The sequence below is a fragment of the Dama dama genome, chromosome 18 (genome assembly GCF_033118175.1).
Source record: "Dama dama isolate Ldn47 chromosome 18, ASM3311817v1, whole genome shotgun sequence".
NCBI classification, from domain to species: domain Eukaryota; kingdom Metazoa; phylum Chordata; class Mammalia; order Artiodactyla; family Cervidae; genus Dama; species Dama dama.
The window spans coordinates 53,377,171-53,394,930 of record NC_083698.1 but is presented as its reverse complement, the minus strand read 5'-3'; the positions used below and the strand labels follow the sequence as shown (position 1 = coordinate 53,394,930).

At 42.2% G+C, this 17,760-nt stretch overlaps 2 protein-coding genes across 5 annotated transcripts in view; both read left to right on the top strand.

Annotated features, from left to right (window-relative positions):
* The window catches only part of IFRD1 (interferon related developmental regulator 1), a 46,451-nt gene that overhangs the window by 6,632 nt on the left and 22,059 nt on the right, over nucleotides 1-17,760 (top strand). The window contains exon 1 of one of the 4 annotated variants that reach the window (XM_061165335.1): nucleotides 487-751. The exons of 1 other annotated variant lie outside the window; for it this stretch is intronic. In XM_061165335.1, the coding sequence (XP_061021318.1) occupies nucleotides 649-751 (103 nt within the window). In that variant the 5' untranslated portion in view covers nucleotides 487-648. Of the gene's footprint in view, nucleotides 1-486; nucleotides 752-16,000; nucleotides 16,139-16,977; nucleotides 17,114-17,760 lie in introns of those variants that run through there. 2 more of the 4 variants (XM_061165337.1, XM_061165339.1) reach the window with 2 other exon arrangements.
* Nucleotides 15,815-16,005, top strand: LOC133072267 (uncharacterized). Its single transcript, XM_061165341.1, has one exon. The coding sequence runs from the start codon at nucleotides 15,847-15,849 to the stop codon at nucleotides 16,003-16,005; it is 159 nt and encodes a 52-aa protein (XP_061021324.1). The 5' UTR covers nucleotides 15,815-15,846.

Genomic DNA, 17,760 nt, shown 5'->3' with positions numbered 1-17,760 from the left:
TCTGTGTATTCTTGCCACCTCTTCTTAATATCTTCTGCTTCTGTTAGGTCCATACCATTTATCTCCTTTATTGAGCACATCTTTGCATGAAATTTTCCTTTGGTATCTCTAATTTTCTTGAAGAGATCTCTAGTCTTTCCCATTCTGTTGTTTTCCTCTATTTCTTTGTACTGATCACTGAGGAAGGCTTTCTTATCTCTCCTTGCTATTCTTTGGAACTCTGCATTCAAATGGGTATATCTTTCCTTTTCTCCTTTGCTTTTTGCTTCTCTTCTTTTCACAGCTATTTGTAAGGCCTCCTCAGACAACCATTTTGCTTTTTTTGTATTTCTTTTTCTTGGGGCTGGTCTTGCTCCCTGACCCCTATAAAATGTCACGAACCTCCGTCCATAGTTCATCAGGCATTCTGCCTATCAGATCTAGTCCCTTAAATCTCTTTCTCACTTCCACTCTGTAATTGTAGGGGATCTGATTTAGGTCATACCTGAATGGTCTAGTGGTTTTCCCTGCTGCTGCTGCTGCTGCTAAGTCGCTTCAGGCGTGTCCGACTCTGTGCGACCCCATAGATGGCAGCCCACTAGGCTCCTCCGTCCCTGGGATTCTCCAGGCAAGAACACTGGAGTAGGTTGCCATTTCCTTCTCCAGTGCATGAAAGTGAAAAGTGAAAGTGAAGTCGCTCAGTCGTGTCTGACTCTTCTCGACCCCATGGACTGCAGCCTACTAGGTTCCTCCATCCATGGGATTTTCCCAGGTAAGAGTACTGGAGTGGGTTGCCATTGCCTTCTCCCATGGCTTTCCCTACTTTCTTCAATTTAAGTCTGAATTTGGCAATAAGAAGTTCATGATGTGAGCCACAGTCAGCTCCCAGTCTTGTTTTTGCTGCCTGTATAGAGCTTCTCCATCTTTGGCTGCAAAGAATATAATCAGTCTGAATTCGGTGCTGACCATCTGGTGATGTCCATTTGTAGAGTTTTCTCTTGTGTTGTTGGAAGAGGGTGTTTGCTATGACCAGTGGTTCTCCTGGCAAAACTCTATTAGCCTTTTCCCTGCTTCATTCTGTATTCCAAGGCCAAATTTGCCCATTACTCCAGGTGTTTCTTGACTTCGTACTTTTGCATTCCAGTTCCCTATAATGAAAAGGACATCTTTTATGGGGTGTTAGTTCTAGAAGGTCTTGTAGGACTTCATAGAACCTTTCAACTTCAGCTTCTTCAGCATTACTAGTTGGGGCATAGACTTGGATTACTGTGATATTGAATGGTTTGCTTGGAAACGAACAGAGATCATTCTGTCGTTTTTGAGATTGGATCCAAGTACTGCATTTCAGACTCTTTTGTTGACTATGATGGCTACTCCATTTCTTCTAAGGGATTCCTGCCCATAGTAGTAGATGTAATGGTCATCTGAGTTAAATTCACCCATTCCAGTCCATTTTAGTTCTCTGATTCCTAAAATGTCGATGTTCATTCTTGCCATCTCCTGTTTGACCACTTCCAATTTGCCTTCATCCATGGACCTAACATTCCAGTTTCCTATGCAATATTGCTCTTTATATCTTCGGGCCTTATACTTCCATCACCAGTCACATCCATAACTGGATGTTATTTTTGATTTGGCTCTATCTCTTCATTCTTTCTGGAGTTGTTTCTCCACTGATCTCCAGTAGCATATTGGGCACCTACCAACCTGGGGGGTTCATCTTTCAGTGTCCTATCTTTTTGCCTTTTCGTACTATTCATGGGGTTCTCGAGGCAAGAATACTGAAGTGGTTTGCCATTCCCTTCTCCAGTGGACCACATTTTGTCAAAACTCTCCACCATGACCCAGCCATCTTGGGTGGCCCTACACAGCATGGCTCATAGTTTCACTGAGTTAGACAAGGCTGTGGTTCATGTGATTAGATTGGTTAGTTTCCTGTGATTACGGTTTTGAGTCTGTCTGTCCCCTGATGGAGAAGGATCAGAGGCTTATGGAAGCTTCCTGATGGGAGAGACTGAGGTGGAAACTGGGTCTTGTTCTGATGGGCGGGGCCATGCTCATTAAATCTTTAATCCAATTTTCTGTTGATGGGTGGAGCTGTTTCCCACCCTGCTATTTACCTGGGGCCAAACTATGGTGGATAAAGATAATGAAGATAATGCTGACCTCCCTCAAAAGATCCCAGGAATGTATTGCTACACTCAGTGCCCCCAACCCTGCAGCAGGCCACCACTGACCCACACCTCTGCCAGAGACTCCCAGACACTCACGGGCAAGCCTGGGACAGTCTCTTGTGGGGTCACTGCTCCTTTCTCCTGGGTCCTGGTGCACAAGGTTCTATAACATAATATAAACAGACCATTTATTATGTATTTGCCTGTGTTTTCAGATGTGCTGGTTATCTGTAAGAAGGTCAGGAAAGACTTTAAAGAAAAGATAGTTGACTACGGTCTTGAATATCAAAAGTTCACTGGGTTTGGGGAAAGGGATTGGGAAGACATTCATGGTTGACGGAAAAGTGTATTTGGGGGAACTGTGAGTGATCTTGTTTAGCTGGAGTGTAGAAGATGAGACAGAATACATGGGTAGGAGGCAGATTTCAGAGGTTTTGGAAACTGTTCTAAAGAGTATGGATTTTATACTGCAGGCAGTCAGGAGCCAGTGAAGGGTGACAAGCCAGGCAGTAACATGGGCAATCAATCAAAAAGTATTTTTGGCATGTCCACTACTTTTCAGACCAGTGCCAGGTGCTCAGCTACAAGGATGAATTAGATGCAAGAAACTCAAAATATATTAAAGAAAACTATCAGCAAGTTAGTGCAATGGAAGTCATGGATTTTCTGAAATGATATCATTATTATTATATTTACTGGGGCTTCCCTTGTGGCTCAGCTGGTAAAGAATCTGCCTGCAATGAGAGACCTGGGTTCGATCCCTAGGTTGTGAAGATACCCTGGTGAAGGGAAAGGCTACCCACTCTAGTATTCTGGCCTGGAGAATTCCAGGGACTGTATAGTCCATGGGCTCGCAAAGAGTCACACATGACTGAGTGGCTTTCACTTTCACTTACTATGTTCCAGGCTTGTACTGAGTGCTAAAATGTATTGTCTGACTTAATTTTCCCAATAAGCCCCAAAACACTAAGGCTTGGTGCTATTTTGTAGAAACTGAAGCACAGAAATTTGGTAACTTGTCTCAGGTAAGTGGTGGAGCCAGGGTTCAAATCCTAATGGTCTGACTCCAGAAAATGCACTTTTTACCACTAAGGGCTACACTGCCTCCCCATGACAGAAACCTCTCTGAATTCTAAGTACTAGGGGCCACATGAGCCATTCTGCAGAAACAGAAGTAGGATCTGGAAAATCTTCATGAAGATAGTGATGGGGTTTGTCTTATGGAAGATCACTCTGTCCACTTGGAGCTGAGCAAGACCAGAAGCAAGAAGGTGATTTAGGAGACTGGGTAACAGTTGGCAGTTATCAGTGAGAATGAGGGTAGGCTTCTCACTTGGATATCAAGGTGGATAGTGGAGCCCTTAACCATGATTCATAATGCCAAAGGAGAAACAGGTGTCAGATAGGGGCAGAGTAGGTGTGTACATTTTTAATTTGTTGAATATGTGGAGTTTGTGGGGGCAGTAAATGTCAGTAAAATTCAGTGACTGGATGCACAGTATTAGAATTTAGAAGAAATATCAAAAGCTAGATATTACATTGGGTGTCATCTTTGAAAATTTAAAAACTAACATATTAGTTAATTGAAGGTATCTAAGTGTCGAATCAGAGCTACTGATTCTATCTAAAAAATTGGGGGAAATATAACAAATGGATAATATTAATAAAAAGTAAACAGTAGAGCTGGCAAAATGTGCCACTCCACTTTAAAGAAAACATGTAGGCAGGTCTTCTAGCTTCTGAGGTTGTGAAAAAATGGTATTGTAGCACTGTGCATACCTTTGGTGAGGAACACCAGGGATGGGGAGAAGGTGGTTTAAGATATAAGAGGTAGAACTTCAGAGAACAAGAGTAGGGAAAGAACATTGCTGAATGCTGCCTTAAGCATATGGAGAGCACAAAAGTATAAAAGCTGTTGGTTTGCTTCCTATTTTGAGAGTTCATTGATCAGCCTGAGGCTTCTTAAAATGCATGCTGAAAACCAGAACTAGGAGACAAAAGGCAAATTTGCATGGATGCATGAATGGAAATAATTTGAGACTAGAAGATACCTCCTATATAAAAAGTCTGGGCTATTGAAATCAGGCGAACAAAAAAAATAATCTTGAAAGAAATTACAGTTATAATCTACATGTTTAGAATCAAATTAACCCTATTACCATGTGGGTAGAATACATTTTAGTCCTTTGGTCTTTAGAATATAGAGAGGGCACCATTGCCCACTCATCATGGCAGTCCTTGTTTAGAAGGAAGACTACCATTCATGAGTCATCAACCTAAGCATAATGAAAGTTAGCTACCTGGGATACCAGTGACAGAAAAATTGATTCCTCCGGTTGAAAGATGTTTCAGTTACAAAAATTCTGATGCCAATTAACAATATCAACAAATGACTCTATTAAGAACATTAAGGAAAATACAGACTCTTAATGAGGAATGCCAAAGATGGAGAAAGAAAAGGACACTGAGGGGAAAAGCCCATAAAACACTTGTACATGCTAATGGCAGGAGTGGAGGAAAGGAAGCTCTCCAAAGAAAGAGTTTTAACAGGGTGTTCTCGGACAGAATCCTGTGGAGGCGGCATGAAGTGGGCAGTGGTACTGTGCTGGCACATTCTCTGTACAAAACAGCAGATGACAGGAGTGAGGATTCCAAAGACATTTTCTCTCTGAAACCATATGGGAATTTTAAGGGTTGTAGGGGAAGAGTTGGGGATTATTTTTATTCAACTCACTCTTAAACACATATAAGAATGTTAGAAATTGCCAAATGCTACCATCTTTTTAAGGGGATCATTAGATATATCAATTGGGATACTTTCAGCCCCAAGTAACAGAAATCTCCGGTTAAAATTGACTGAAATATTGAGAGACTTTATTATCTCACATAATGGGTGGTCTAGGGGTGGTAGGTGGTGCCAGTTGCTGAGTGATTCAGTGAGTTATTCAAAAATCTCACACAGGTTCTCTCAGGGAATCTGGACTGGGGCTTTGTAACAACTTAGAGTGGTGGGATAGTGATAGAGCCAGGAGGGAAGTTTAAGAGGAAGGGGAGGGACACAGGTATCCCTATGGCTGATTCATGTTGGTGTTTGGCAGAAACCAACACAATACTGCGAAGCAGTCATCCTTCAGTTAAAAATAAATAACTAATTTTTTAAAAGTCTTATACGGGTTCTTTAATCCTTTCCTTTGGCCATTTGTTGGGGCTTCCCTGGTAGCTCAGTTGGTAAAGAATCCGCCTGCAATGCAGAAGACCCCAGTTTGATTCCTGGGTCGGGAAGATCCTCTGGAGAGGGGATAGGCTACCCAGCCCCAGTATTTTGGGGCTTCCCTTGTGTCTCAGCTGGTAAAGAATCTGCCTGCAATGCAGGAGACCTGGGTTTGACCCCTGGGTTGGGAAGATCCCCTGGAGAAGGGAAAGGCTACCCACTCCAGTATTGTGGCCTGGAGAATTCCATGGACTATACAGTCACAAACAGTCGGAGACAACTGAGCGACTTTCACTTTCACTTTGGCCATTCTTGGAATGTTAACTTTGTATGCCCTCATGGTCACAAATGACAACATTCAAAGAAAGAGAAAACCATCTTTTCATTTGTATTTCTCTTGGAAAATCCTTCTGTAAAACCCTTCACCACTTAGACTTCATTGACTAGAATTACGTCTAAGTGTCTAAGACTAAACCAACCATTTGTAAGAGGAATCGATCATGGGATCCATGATGACCCAACTCCTGGAGCTGAGGCTGGGTTCAGCCTTCCCTGAAGCACCTGGCCACTCACAGCAGTTGCCAGTCTGGACAAAACTGGACTTTTGTGAATGCAGGAGGGTCGCCTAGTTTTGGGGTAAGCAATCAATGATGTCTCGTACAAAGTAATTGCAAAAGCCTTTCTTGAGTGGAATGAAAAAATATTAAATGTTTCTTATTAATAAAATTTTGTCTTTTAGTTTGTGTTCAGGAGCCAGTTTTCTCTTATTTTTGGTAAAATAATTAAAATGATAATTTTAGAATTATTTAATATGATTATTTCAGTGTGATAAACCTAGTATGGTCAGTTTAGTTTGGCTTAAGTTTTTTAAAATAGCTTTTCAGAATTCTTTTGGCTGGATTGGTTCACAGTAAATATCACTGATGATGAATGAAATTTGGCAGTTCACTCATTCTCCATAATTTAGAAAAATGCTAACATGCCTCCAAAGTGTTGGAGAATCTGTTCCTACTTCCTACTGCCTTTCATCTGGGACTAAAAGATAGGCTTTGCAAGTTCCACTTGCCGCTACCTGGACAGTTTCCTGGATTTCCCAGAGACACTAGGCTCAAGAAAACAGGAGGAGTGCCAAGAAGAATTATCAGTTACTCTGGCTTGTAACTGACTAGACTTAACCTTAGCAAAAAGAAAGAGTTTATATTTTAACAGTTCAGGGTTGTATCTTGGAACCCAGAGCAGGAATTCAGTTGAGTCTTTGGAAGTTCTGCTGTCTAGAAGTGGAAGACCACTGGAAGCTGGGCTGTTCCACCTCTTGTCTCTACTTCTTGTTATAATCCTATTTCATTCTTTTCTTTCTGCAAATGCTTTAATGGTTTTTCATGTCTGTAGTGGGCAGATGAGAGTCACTTTTTACTGCTTGATATGACTTCACCTCTGCTTTAAAGACTAGTTCAGACTTTCAGTGTCTCTCAGTTATGATTCAGCTGTGGCTTAGATGAAGCATCTCGTTCAAGGTCACCCAACTACGAAGCAGTAGCAAAAAGCATTTTGACTTTAGGTCTGTTTGGATCTAAAACTTGGTGACCTTCCAACAAAATATGCAAGCACTAGTGAGATTTGGGGAAACAATGCTTCATAGCTTGTTGACTCAGTCCATTTGTGTCTAGAGATGAACCTGATTTGGGGGCTTGGTATAGTTCCTCTTCTCACTGCCTCTGTCAGCTCCCAGCCAAAAGAGCTTCCCTTCCCATCATTAGAGGAGTCATTTCTTTCTTTGACTTAACACAAAAGAGTATCTCATCATTATAGAGTAGCTGACAGATTCCAAAGACCACATAAAAATCTCCTTTTATTTTACAACAGTCCAGTGATGTAGTATTCTGGAATTACTTACTCCCATTTACAGATAAAGAAATGGAGGCTCACAGAGGCAAGTAGTAGAAAGACTGAATTCCCTGGGGAGCTGGACTAGTTGCTTAGGAGAAGACGGAGCTCCTTGGTCATGTCCCTGGGGGACCCAAGTGGGCAGAGAGGGCAGGATAGTCACAGGTCATCTGGTGCTGAGCTCTCTTGCTAGACTGGGGACTTCATGAGGCCAGATACTTTGTTCTCACTTACCTCTTCGTTCTGAGGTTCTAGCACAGTATTTGGTACATAGCAGACTCTTGATGAATGTTTGTTGAAGGAATATGAGACTTTCCTAAAAATGATAACTATTCAATATTTGAATGAACTGCCTTGAAAAGTTCGGTGATTCCTAGCACTGGCAGAGTTTAAGATGGATAAATATCTGCTTGCTAATTTTTAAAAACTTTTTATTTTGTGTTGGGGTATAGCTGATTAACAATATTATGATAGTTTAAGGTGAACAGCAGGGGCTCCGCCATGCATACCCATGTATCCATTCTCCCCCAAACGCCCCTCCCACTCAGGCTGCCACAAAACATTGAGCAGAGTTCCATGTGCTATCCAGTGGGTCCCTGTTGGTTATCCACTTTAAATATCATTGTGTACATGTTCATCCCAAACTCCCTAATTATTCCTTCCCGTGTCCTTCCTCCTGGCAACCATAAGTTCGTTTTCTAAGTCTGTGAGTCTGTGTCTCTTTTGCAAATAAGTTCATTTGTATCATTTCTAATTAGATTCCTACAGTATTTCTCTTTCTCTGTGTGACTTACTTCACTCAGTATGACAATTACTAGGTCCATTAATTTTGCTACAAATGTCATTAATTCATTCTTTTTAATGTCTAAGCAATATTCCATTGTATAAATGTACGACATCTTTATCCATTCTCTGTCAGTAGATATTTAGATTGCTTCCATGTCTTGGCTGTTGTAAACAGTGCTGCACTGAATACTGGTGTGCATGTATCTTTTTGGATCATGTTTTTCTCCAGCTTTAAGTCCTGGAGTGGGATCGCTGGGTCACACAGTGGCTCTATTTTTAGTTTTCTAAGGAACTTCTATAGTGTGCTCCATAGTGGTCTGTTAGCTAATTTTAAAGGCTAACATTTATTGAGCATTTACTATGTGCTGGGCACTGGGTTAAGTGTTCTACATGTATTATTGCATGTATTCCTCACTCCATTCCCCTGAAACAGTTTCTATTATTATCCTCATTGAAACGAAGGCATAGTATGGTGAAATGACTTGCTCAAGAATCCATTGCAAGTTGTGTGGCCAGGGTTTGAAATCCTGGAAGACTGAGTTAGAGATCTGAATCTTAGTCATGTTGTTCAAGTGTTTCTAGATGAGACAGGACTTTGAAGTAGATCACCTCTCAAGCCTTTTTCAATCTGGAGATTCTCTGATATTTTGGCCGGGAGATTGGTGCTACCACATACAGGGAAAGCAGAGAAGGAGAACTGGTTGTATAAGGATAGAGGGATTGATAGAGGGCAAGTTGATTTTGATTTTGTTTGGTATGAATGTCAGAGGATATCCATATGAAAAACTCCCAACAGTATCTTTATGTTGAAAGAAAAAATAATTCATACACGTGCTGTTGGCATGAAAAGTTCTTCCAATATAAGATATCATAAAAATTACTGCCTGGTTGTACATATGATGTTGCTTATAGCTCACAGTACTCCTCTAACACAGCCTTACACTGTGTTATGGATAATACCATAGCTTTGAGAGATAAGCAACATTCTCTTTTTAGAAATTGAACTTACTCTTACTGTCCTTTATTTATCAGAAATTTCATTAAATTGAAATGCAATTTCAGAACTGAAAACCACAAAGAAATGCCTCCAGAATTAGAAAAAAGGCAAATAAAATATATTTTAAGGCTTCAGAGTCCTAGCTAAATTTGCCACTTTATCCTTTCTTCCTTTCTTAAAACAAACAGGGACCTCAAATTTAGCATGTTGCATTATCACCATTCCTACCAACAAAACAAAACTTACAAACATTTAAGAAAGTAATGTAGCCTAAAACATAACAATAAAAATTCAACTTAGAGGGGTGGGATGCGGAGGCAGATGGGAGGGAGGTTCAAAAGGGAAGGGATATATGTTTACCTATGGCTGACTCATGTTGAGATTTGACAGAAAACAACAAAATTCTGTAAAGCAATTACCCTTCAATTAAAAAATAAATATTTAAAAATTATTTGATTGAAAAATATTGCTCTTTGACAATATAATTCTGCCACAGCCTTAGAAATATCAGAAAAATCTAAATCTACTGAACAATCATCAGGCAGTCAGAAACTCTAGAGAGAGACACTATAAAAAAGGAACAAGGCAAGATTTTGCCAAGATGGACCTGTTCTAGCAGACTGCACATATAACCTGCGATTCCTAGGAACACGCAGTCAGGTTCCTGTGTAGCCAAGGCCAGCCAGGGGTGACCTTGGTGTCACATGGGCCTGGGTTTTAATCACAGACTCACTGTTTATTAATGGTACGATCTTGGGGAAGTTGCAAAACTTCTCTGAGCCCATTTCTTCATCCACAGAATAGAAAGACTAATCTTTCCTTCATGGGGGTGTTGTAAGAAGTACATGACATGACATGTGTGAAAAGAACCTAGAATGAAGTGTTCTTAACACACACACACACACACACACACATACACATACACACACAAGGGTGAGAGGAAACTTTTGGAGGTGGTATGATAGATATGTTTTATGGCATTGATTAGCTGATGGTTTCACAGGTACATCCTTATATCCAAATTTATCAAATTGTATACAGTAAACATGTACAGCTTAAAAAAAAAACTTTTTATTTTGTATTGGAGTATAAGCAGTTAACAAATGCAACCCACTCCAGTATTCTTGCCTGGAGAATCTCATGGACAGAGGAGCCTGGTGGGCTACTGTTCACAGGGTCACAAAGCGTCAGACACGACTAAGTGACTTAGCATAGGCGGTTACCAATGTGATAGTTTCAGGTGACCAGGGAAGGAGCTCAGCCATACATACACATGTATCTATTTTCCCCTGAACCCCCGTCCCATCCAGGCTGCTACATAACATTAGGCAGAGTTCTGTGTGCTATACCATGGGTCCTTGTTGGTTATCCATTTTTAAAATAGTAATGTGTAACATATACAGCTTTTTATATGTCAATTATACCTCAGTAGTGGTTTAAAAAAAACCCGATAACCCTAAATAGTACTAGAGACAGACTTTTGGTAATGGTTTGGTTTCATCCTTTCCCCCACCTTAATTTCTTTGCCTTTAAGAAACTAAGATGTAGAGGAAATTGACTCCCTCATTGAATTAAACAATTAGTGTCTATCAGGCGTACTATGTACAGGTATACAGGTTGTTCCCTGCTAAGGTGAGAAGGGTGAATTCCAGTCCATTAGCACTCATCAAGCTGGGTGCCGGGGCCTCTCTTTTTAATTTGCAAAAAGGTGCTACATGTGTGTGTAAAGCCCCAGCATCTGATTCAGGGATAATGAATTTGAACTATGCCCACTTTGTGACTGATGGGAAATGGACAAGCAATCAAGGCTTACAATACCTATAATTAATGCTACTACAAGGGAAGATACTATAGGAACACAGAAAAGAGACACTTAAATGAGATGGCATGAAGAATGGAGTATTCAGAATCTGTGACTTAAAGGATGGTGGCGGGGGCACAGATTGTGGAGAATGTTCCAGGCAGAGCAGTGAAATTGAATTATTTATCCATTTATTCATTCAGTAAACACAAATTGAATAGCTACCAAGTTCCAGTACTGAACTTGAAGAAAAAAACAGTAAATAATAAAAGAAAAACTCCTTACTCAAAATCCTAACATTCTGGTAGGGCAGAAGGATGACGGTAATTGAACTAGAAAAATACTAGGTAGTAGAGATGTGCTTTAGGAGAATAACACAGGCCAGGCAGGGGTGGTGGGTTGGGTTGGGTTGGCGCCCCTTCCACATGAAAGTAGAGAGCGGCAGGCATAGTCAGGGAGGCATCACTTTAAGCTGAGGTTTAAATGGCAACCGTAGGAAGCTCACGAGATAATCGTATCAGGCAGAGGGAGAAGCTGTTACAAGTCTTGAAAGTTAGTTGCTCAGTTGTGTCTGACTCTTTGGGACCCCATGGACTATAGCTCACTAGGCTCCTCTGTCCATGGAATTCTCTAGGCAAGAATACTGGAGTGGGTAGCCATTCCCTTCTCTAGGGGATCTTCCCAGCCCAGGGATCAAACTGGGTCTCCTGAATTGCAGGCAGATTCTTTACTGTCTGAGGTACCAGGGAAGCCCGTTACAAGTCTTAAGAGGGGATGAACTCTGTTTTTAGTTGGCAAAGAAGACACTTGAGGTGTGTCTGAAGTGGCACAGGAGAGAAGAGGCTCAGATGAGACAGAGAGGTAGGCCAGTACCAGACCTGTGTGAGCATGGTGACCTCACAGACCTGCAAGGCGTCCCATATGGCAAGAGGGAAAGGTCTGTGTTATTACGGGAGGACAAGTGAGTTGGGAGAAACAAGCAGGAACCAGATGATGACAAGTCTTACATGGAGAATCTGGGAGGCATTTATTTCTGCTTAAAGCTATGCAAAGAATTCCAAGGAAGCCATGACTAAAGCCAGTCAAAGAAATCCTTTCATGTTTGTCTTCAGTACCAAGACTTGAATACCGAGTCTTATTTATGTTCCTTGTTCCTGAACCCAAATCCTCAATGTATAGACCCCATGAAAGATTAGAACCCTTCTCAAGTGTGACCACACATTCAGATTAATGTAAAATTTATTTTTGCAACATGATGGTGACAATTGTTAGGAGAAATGTTAAACTGGATAGGTTGTGTTTTTTAGGAAGATACATCTTCCTCTGATTTCAAGAAGTAAGAAGAAATACATAAGGTCGAGTTGGTAACAAATAAGTAATATTTATTTATTAGACTATTTCCTGTCTTATATCCGTGATCTTCATTCTCATCAACAAAACCTCAGATTTGATTATCAATGAGCTTAACTAAAAATCTTGTCTTCTAGACTCCCATGTGACTTGGAGTCATATTTGACTAAAATGTAATTGTTGAGATATAGGCTGAAGTCCCTGCAGAGGCAGAGTCTGGCTGGGAGAAAGCCTTTTTGTTCTGTTCCCCTTTCTTCCTGGTATTTGTATTTATTTTGTGACTTCTTGATATGGTTTGGAGTCTTATAATTTCTTCAAATATGTTGCAAAACCAATACACTGAGTTAAGGACCACAGCTTTATAAGGTCTATATGGGTACATTTTTCAGGTACTTGTACTGATTTGGAACTAACTGTGGATGTAAAAAGATAGTAAGATGATTTTATCAAAAATACCTCGTAGGGTTCATTATGCTGAAAGTGACATTCCATGTATGTAATGTTTCTGCTGTTTCTTGACCCAGAAAAATCTAGTCAACAAGTATTTCTCAAACATTCATTTAACACATAGTATCTGTAATTACAAAGATGGCATGAGAGAGAGAGATAATGAAGACAAGGTTCTCATTTTTAGGGAGTTCATTTCATGAGATGACAGATGTGTTTACAAATAAACGTAAAACAAGTATGTATATGATGTGGTAGGCCATGACTAGGCTTGCCCAAGAAAAGCCTCTAAGTGGATGTGAATGAATGCAGATGAGAGGGGTGTGCCCCAAATGCAGGCAAAGCACAAGCTTCAAGGCTTGGAACTGGTGCATGAAACCTGGGTGATCTGGCTCAAAGAGTAGCAAAATCATTGCCTTATGAATAGTATGAGATTTTCTGAAGGATGAAGAGCCTGGGGTTATGGAAGGTATAGTTCTATGACCCTCCAGTCTAGGGTCATCTCACTCAACGTGGGCCAACACCACTGGGCTTCACATGCACAGTCATCAGTAGGAGCTGTGTCCACCAACCTGCATCCTTATCAGGTTTACTTGCTGCTTCAGGATTAAACAAAGTAAAAGCAACCCTGAAATGTTGCCCTTTGAATAGGATGTGTGGCCTGTGGGGATGTAATAAGTGTCATGGGTGTATTACAGACAGTTTTAAAGAGTTTTAAGAGCTGTGAGGAAAAAGAAACATTTCTGGTTGGAGGCTTCATGAAGGAAGTAGAATTGTTTTCTTTTTTAAATTTTATTGAAGTATAGTTGATTTATAATATTGCATTAATTTCTGCTGTATAGCAAAGTGATTCAGTTTTATATATATATACTGTTTTTCATATTCTTTTCCATTATGATTTATCACAGGATATTGAATATAGTTCCCTGAGCTATACAGCCAGACCTTCTTGTTTATCCACTTTTTTTTAAAAAAATTTTTACTTTGTATTGGAGTATAGTTGATTTACAATGTTGTTAGTTTCAGGTGTATAGCAAAGTTATTCAGTTATACATATACATATATCTATTCTTTTTCAGAGTATTGAGTAGAGTTATTACAGAGTATTGAGTCGAGTTCCCTGTGCTATACAATCAGTCCTTGTTGACTATTTTATATATAATAGTGGCTATATGTTAATCCCAAACTCCTAATTTATCTACCGTCTACCTTTCCCCTTTGGTAACCGTAAATTTGTTTTCTAAGTCTGTGAGTCTGTTTCTGGTTTGTAAATAGGTTCATTTGTATTGTATTTTAGATTTCACATAGAAGTGGTATCATGATATTTGTCTTGCTCTAACAGAAGGAAGTAGAATTTGAGCTAAATCTTGAAAGGTGAATAACATTCTAAGGTGAAGGTGGGTGGAAGAACATTACAAGAACACTGGACAATGAATGATAAAATGGAGGCAGGAGAGTAGAGCTGTGTACTGTTGATGAGGAGCAGGTTAGTGTGGCTGAAGTACAGGGCATGTACCAGGAAGCAGTGAAACGTGGGCTGCAGAGGGAGCCCAGACCAGGGGAAGAGGACTGGCATTTAACATATTGGTAATGGGAACCAAAAATGTTTTTGAGCAACTACTAAACCATGTGAATTAGTAAAACAGGGGAGATATCAATAAATTTGGCAACATTATCATGCATGAGATAGCATAATGCCAATGAAATGACTGGCAAGATCCTTTAAAATGCCCAGGCACCAACTGAGGTCATGTGTGATTGGAGAAGAGCTTATGAATTCAGGAGTTTTTAGAAAAACTAATTGTTTTAGGGAAACCAGGTTTCGATTTGGGCATATTGGAGGATAGCAGTAATTGTGAATACACGAAAGGACAACAGGGAGAGGGAAACGCAGTATTCGAGAAGCTGGATTGAGTGCATATGGAACATTCAGGTGGAAATGTGCTATATGCCATTCAAAAGAAAATAAGAGAAGCAGCTCAGGAGAGAGGTGGAGTGGGGGATGAGTCACCTACATCGAAGTGAGTCAGTGAGTGTGGTCTGTCATAAGCATAATATATGAACTCAATAACAGGTTCTAAATATGTAGCAAATATAACAAGGAAGACAGATCTTAGACTCACCTTCGAAAATAAAACAAAAAACGCTGAGATTATTGGTATTTATAGCTCATGTCTGTTTTACCAGCTGTTAAATTCCCCAAGCCCAATACTTATCCCAGCCTGACCTTCTAACTGGCAGGAAGAATTTGTCAAAGGACACATTCTTTCATAGAAATCTGAGTCGCCTGATCTTTCTAGTTTAGAATACGAGAAATACAAGAACTACACGACTAAGTAGATTGTCAACGTGCCTTGTGCTCAGTGGTGTCCGACTCTTTGTGACCCCATGGGCTGTAACCTGCCAGGCTCCTCTCTCGATCGCATTTTCCAGGCAAGAATACTGGAGTTGGTCACCATTTCCTTCTCCAGGGGATCTTCCCCACCTAGGGATCAAACCCGAGTCTCCTCTGTCTTCTACGTTGCAGGCGAATTCCTTACCCGCTGAGCCATCTGGGAAGCCCAAGCAGATTAAAGCACGTCTTTTTGAAAGTGAGGGGGGGCACATAGCCCTGAACCACAATTCAGTTATAGATACTGATTATCGCTAAACGAATTCAACTACTAAAACTACGGAAACGTTCCCAACTAGAGGGGTTTCTGTGCCAGGGCAGAGGCCGCAAGCAAGGGAAAGGTTAAAGAGAAGAACGCGAGTCTCTGGAGACAGACCAGCGACGCGGATTGCGTAGCTCCCAGTTGGAAGCTGGCTGTCGTCATGTGGCATACCCGCGGCATTGCTCACCGCCGGCGGCCACCTCCGTCAATTCCAAGGCTGGGCCGCCAGCAGGCAGTGGAAGGGTCACGAGAAAGGAAGCATGTGCGCAGAAAAGCCAGTTGGGAGGAGCTGGGAGGCGGCTCCACGGGGCCGACTACATATCCCATGATTCAGCACAGCAACGAAGGCCGGCTCCCCGGGCGCCGCTGGAAGACTTGCGGCATGGGAGCTGTGGTGAGCATCCTTCGCCCGCCCGAAGTCGGCCTTTGGTGGGGAGATATATGGGGATTGGCTAGTGAGAGTTCGAGTTCCGCCCACGGATGGTGACGACAGGCGGCGGTCCTGCTACTTAAGGCGTCGTGGCCTCGACCGCCCCGCCTTAGCTCCCGCGCTAGAGAGAAACATGTATCGTTTCCGATCACAGCTCTTCACGGGGATTTCAGCTGCCGCCATCGCCCACTCTTACCCGCGCCGCTTCTCGCCTCTGTTGTTAGCCGAAGACTCGCCACTCAGCCGCCCGTCGCACAGACGCACGAGTAAAAAGTGCAGCTCCATCGGCTGATCCTCGCTAAGCTAGAGTTTAGGCGGCACCGGGCGTCCCACGATGCCGAAGAATAAGAAGCGGAACACTGCCCACCGCGGTGGCAGTGGTGGCGGCGGCTCAGGGGCAGCTGCAGCGACGGCGGCGACAGCAGGTAAGAAAGTATCCCCGCCGCCGGCATCCCAGATACCGGCCGGGTTGGCGAGTCGCTTAGCCTTGGGCACCCTGGGAGTTGTAGTTCTATTCCTCTAGACGTTTGCGTTGGCGGGGCGATTGGCGTGGCCGGCGGACTACGCTTCCCAGCATGCCTTGGGGGCCGAACCTCGCGCGATTTGGATCTGGCGTGCGAACCGAACTTTTGGGCACCGGCCGCGGGGCAGGGAGAGGGGCAGATGGGTTCTTGCGCCTGAGAATGGGTCGGGGTTGGGGGTGACTGGGAGCTGGGCGGGAGAGGAAGTGTTTTCAGAGACTGGTACTGGCTCTCTAGAGCTCTTCTTGACAGAGGGTGGTGCCGAGCTCGGAGTTCTGTCCATGCTGTACCTGGTCGTCTTGGACCACTCGGCTCCAACATGGAGTTCTCGGGAATGCCAAACGTCCGGCGGGTTTGGACCGGCTCTTGCGTCACGCGGCCTGGGCCTTGCGCCGTGGGGCCAGGGTGACGCAGAGGAGCCCATGTGGCATCCCATTCGGCTGCCTTCCTGCGCATCCCGCGTATGCACCTGGCCCGGCCGAGGCGCCAGAGGCTGGGGTCCACGGTCCCAGCGTAGACTCTGCTCCTCCCTTTATCTGGCACCCGCACAAATCCCGAGTCCCCGGCTCTGGTGCGACCCGTCGAAGCCAGCTCCTACTCCCGGGGGCAGAAACTACGTTCTCCTTTGTGCTATATTTTGTAGGTTCTCCGCTGGGTGTCCGGAATAGGCGGGAGTGGTGAGGAGCTCAGATTGCAGTTGGCCAAAAGTTTAGGTTTTTTTTTTTTTGATTCCTCTTTGCAGAGTTGAAACTTTTCCTGGATGGGTAGGTGCTTAACTGAATTAATGATTTTTTAGTCCTAACTATACGGCTAAGAAAAAATGACTTCAAGCAGAAACTCCAACGAGACACACCATACTGAAAGCTAGTGTTAAACCTGGTAAAGTCATCTCACTTAATAATTGCTTTGTTGAAACTTTGAAATTAAGTATTAACCTCAGATGTTATCACATCGAATCTATTAGCCATATATATTTGTGAACACAGTTGCCACTTTAACCCTCAGATTGATATGCCTTTGTTCTTTAGCAAATAAATAGGCCAGTTTTTTTTTTTTAAAGAATTGGAAACTGATATTTAAAAAGCAAGACGAAAACTTGCAATCATGTATTATTTAATAATTGACAGTAGAAATGAATTATTATAGATGCAGTCCCCCCCCCTTTAATATCTTTATTTTGATTGAATGCTTGCTTTCGGTGTGTATGAAGTTCATTCTTGATCAAAATATAAAATACATCTAGTTGCTCTGTGTGAATTGATACCTGTTTACCTTTCTGCTTCGTCTTCTCCTCGTCAGAAGTAAACATTTAAATTCTGTCCAGAAGGTCCTTATTAATTTTAATTCTTCAAGTTTACCTTTTGTTGAAACAAACACAGAGATGGAGCAAGCTAAAGTCATTTTGAAAATGGTAATGGCCTCCTTGATTTGCTAAGGAACATTTATTCCCTTCTGAAGCTTCCTGTCCAGCCTCCTTCCTTCCTGGTACTTAGAGAATAATCTCAGAAGGCAATGGGGGGTTGCCT

Excerpts from the sequence above, each read along its gene's own strand:
- LOC133072267 (XM_061165341.1), top strand. The coding sequence starts at position 15,847 with ATGTATCGTTTCCGATCACAGCTCTTCACGGGGATTTCAGCTGCCGCC.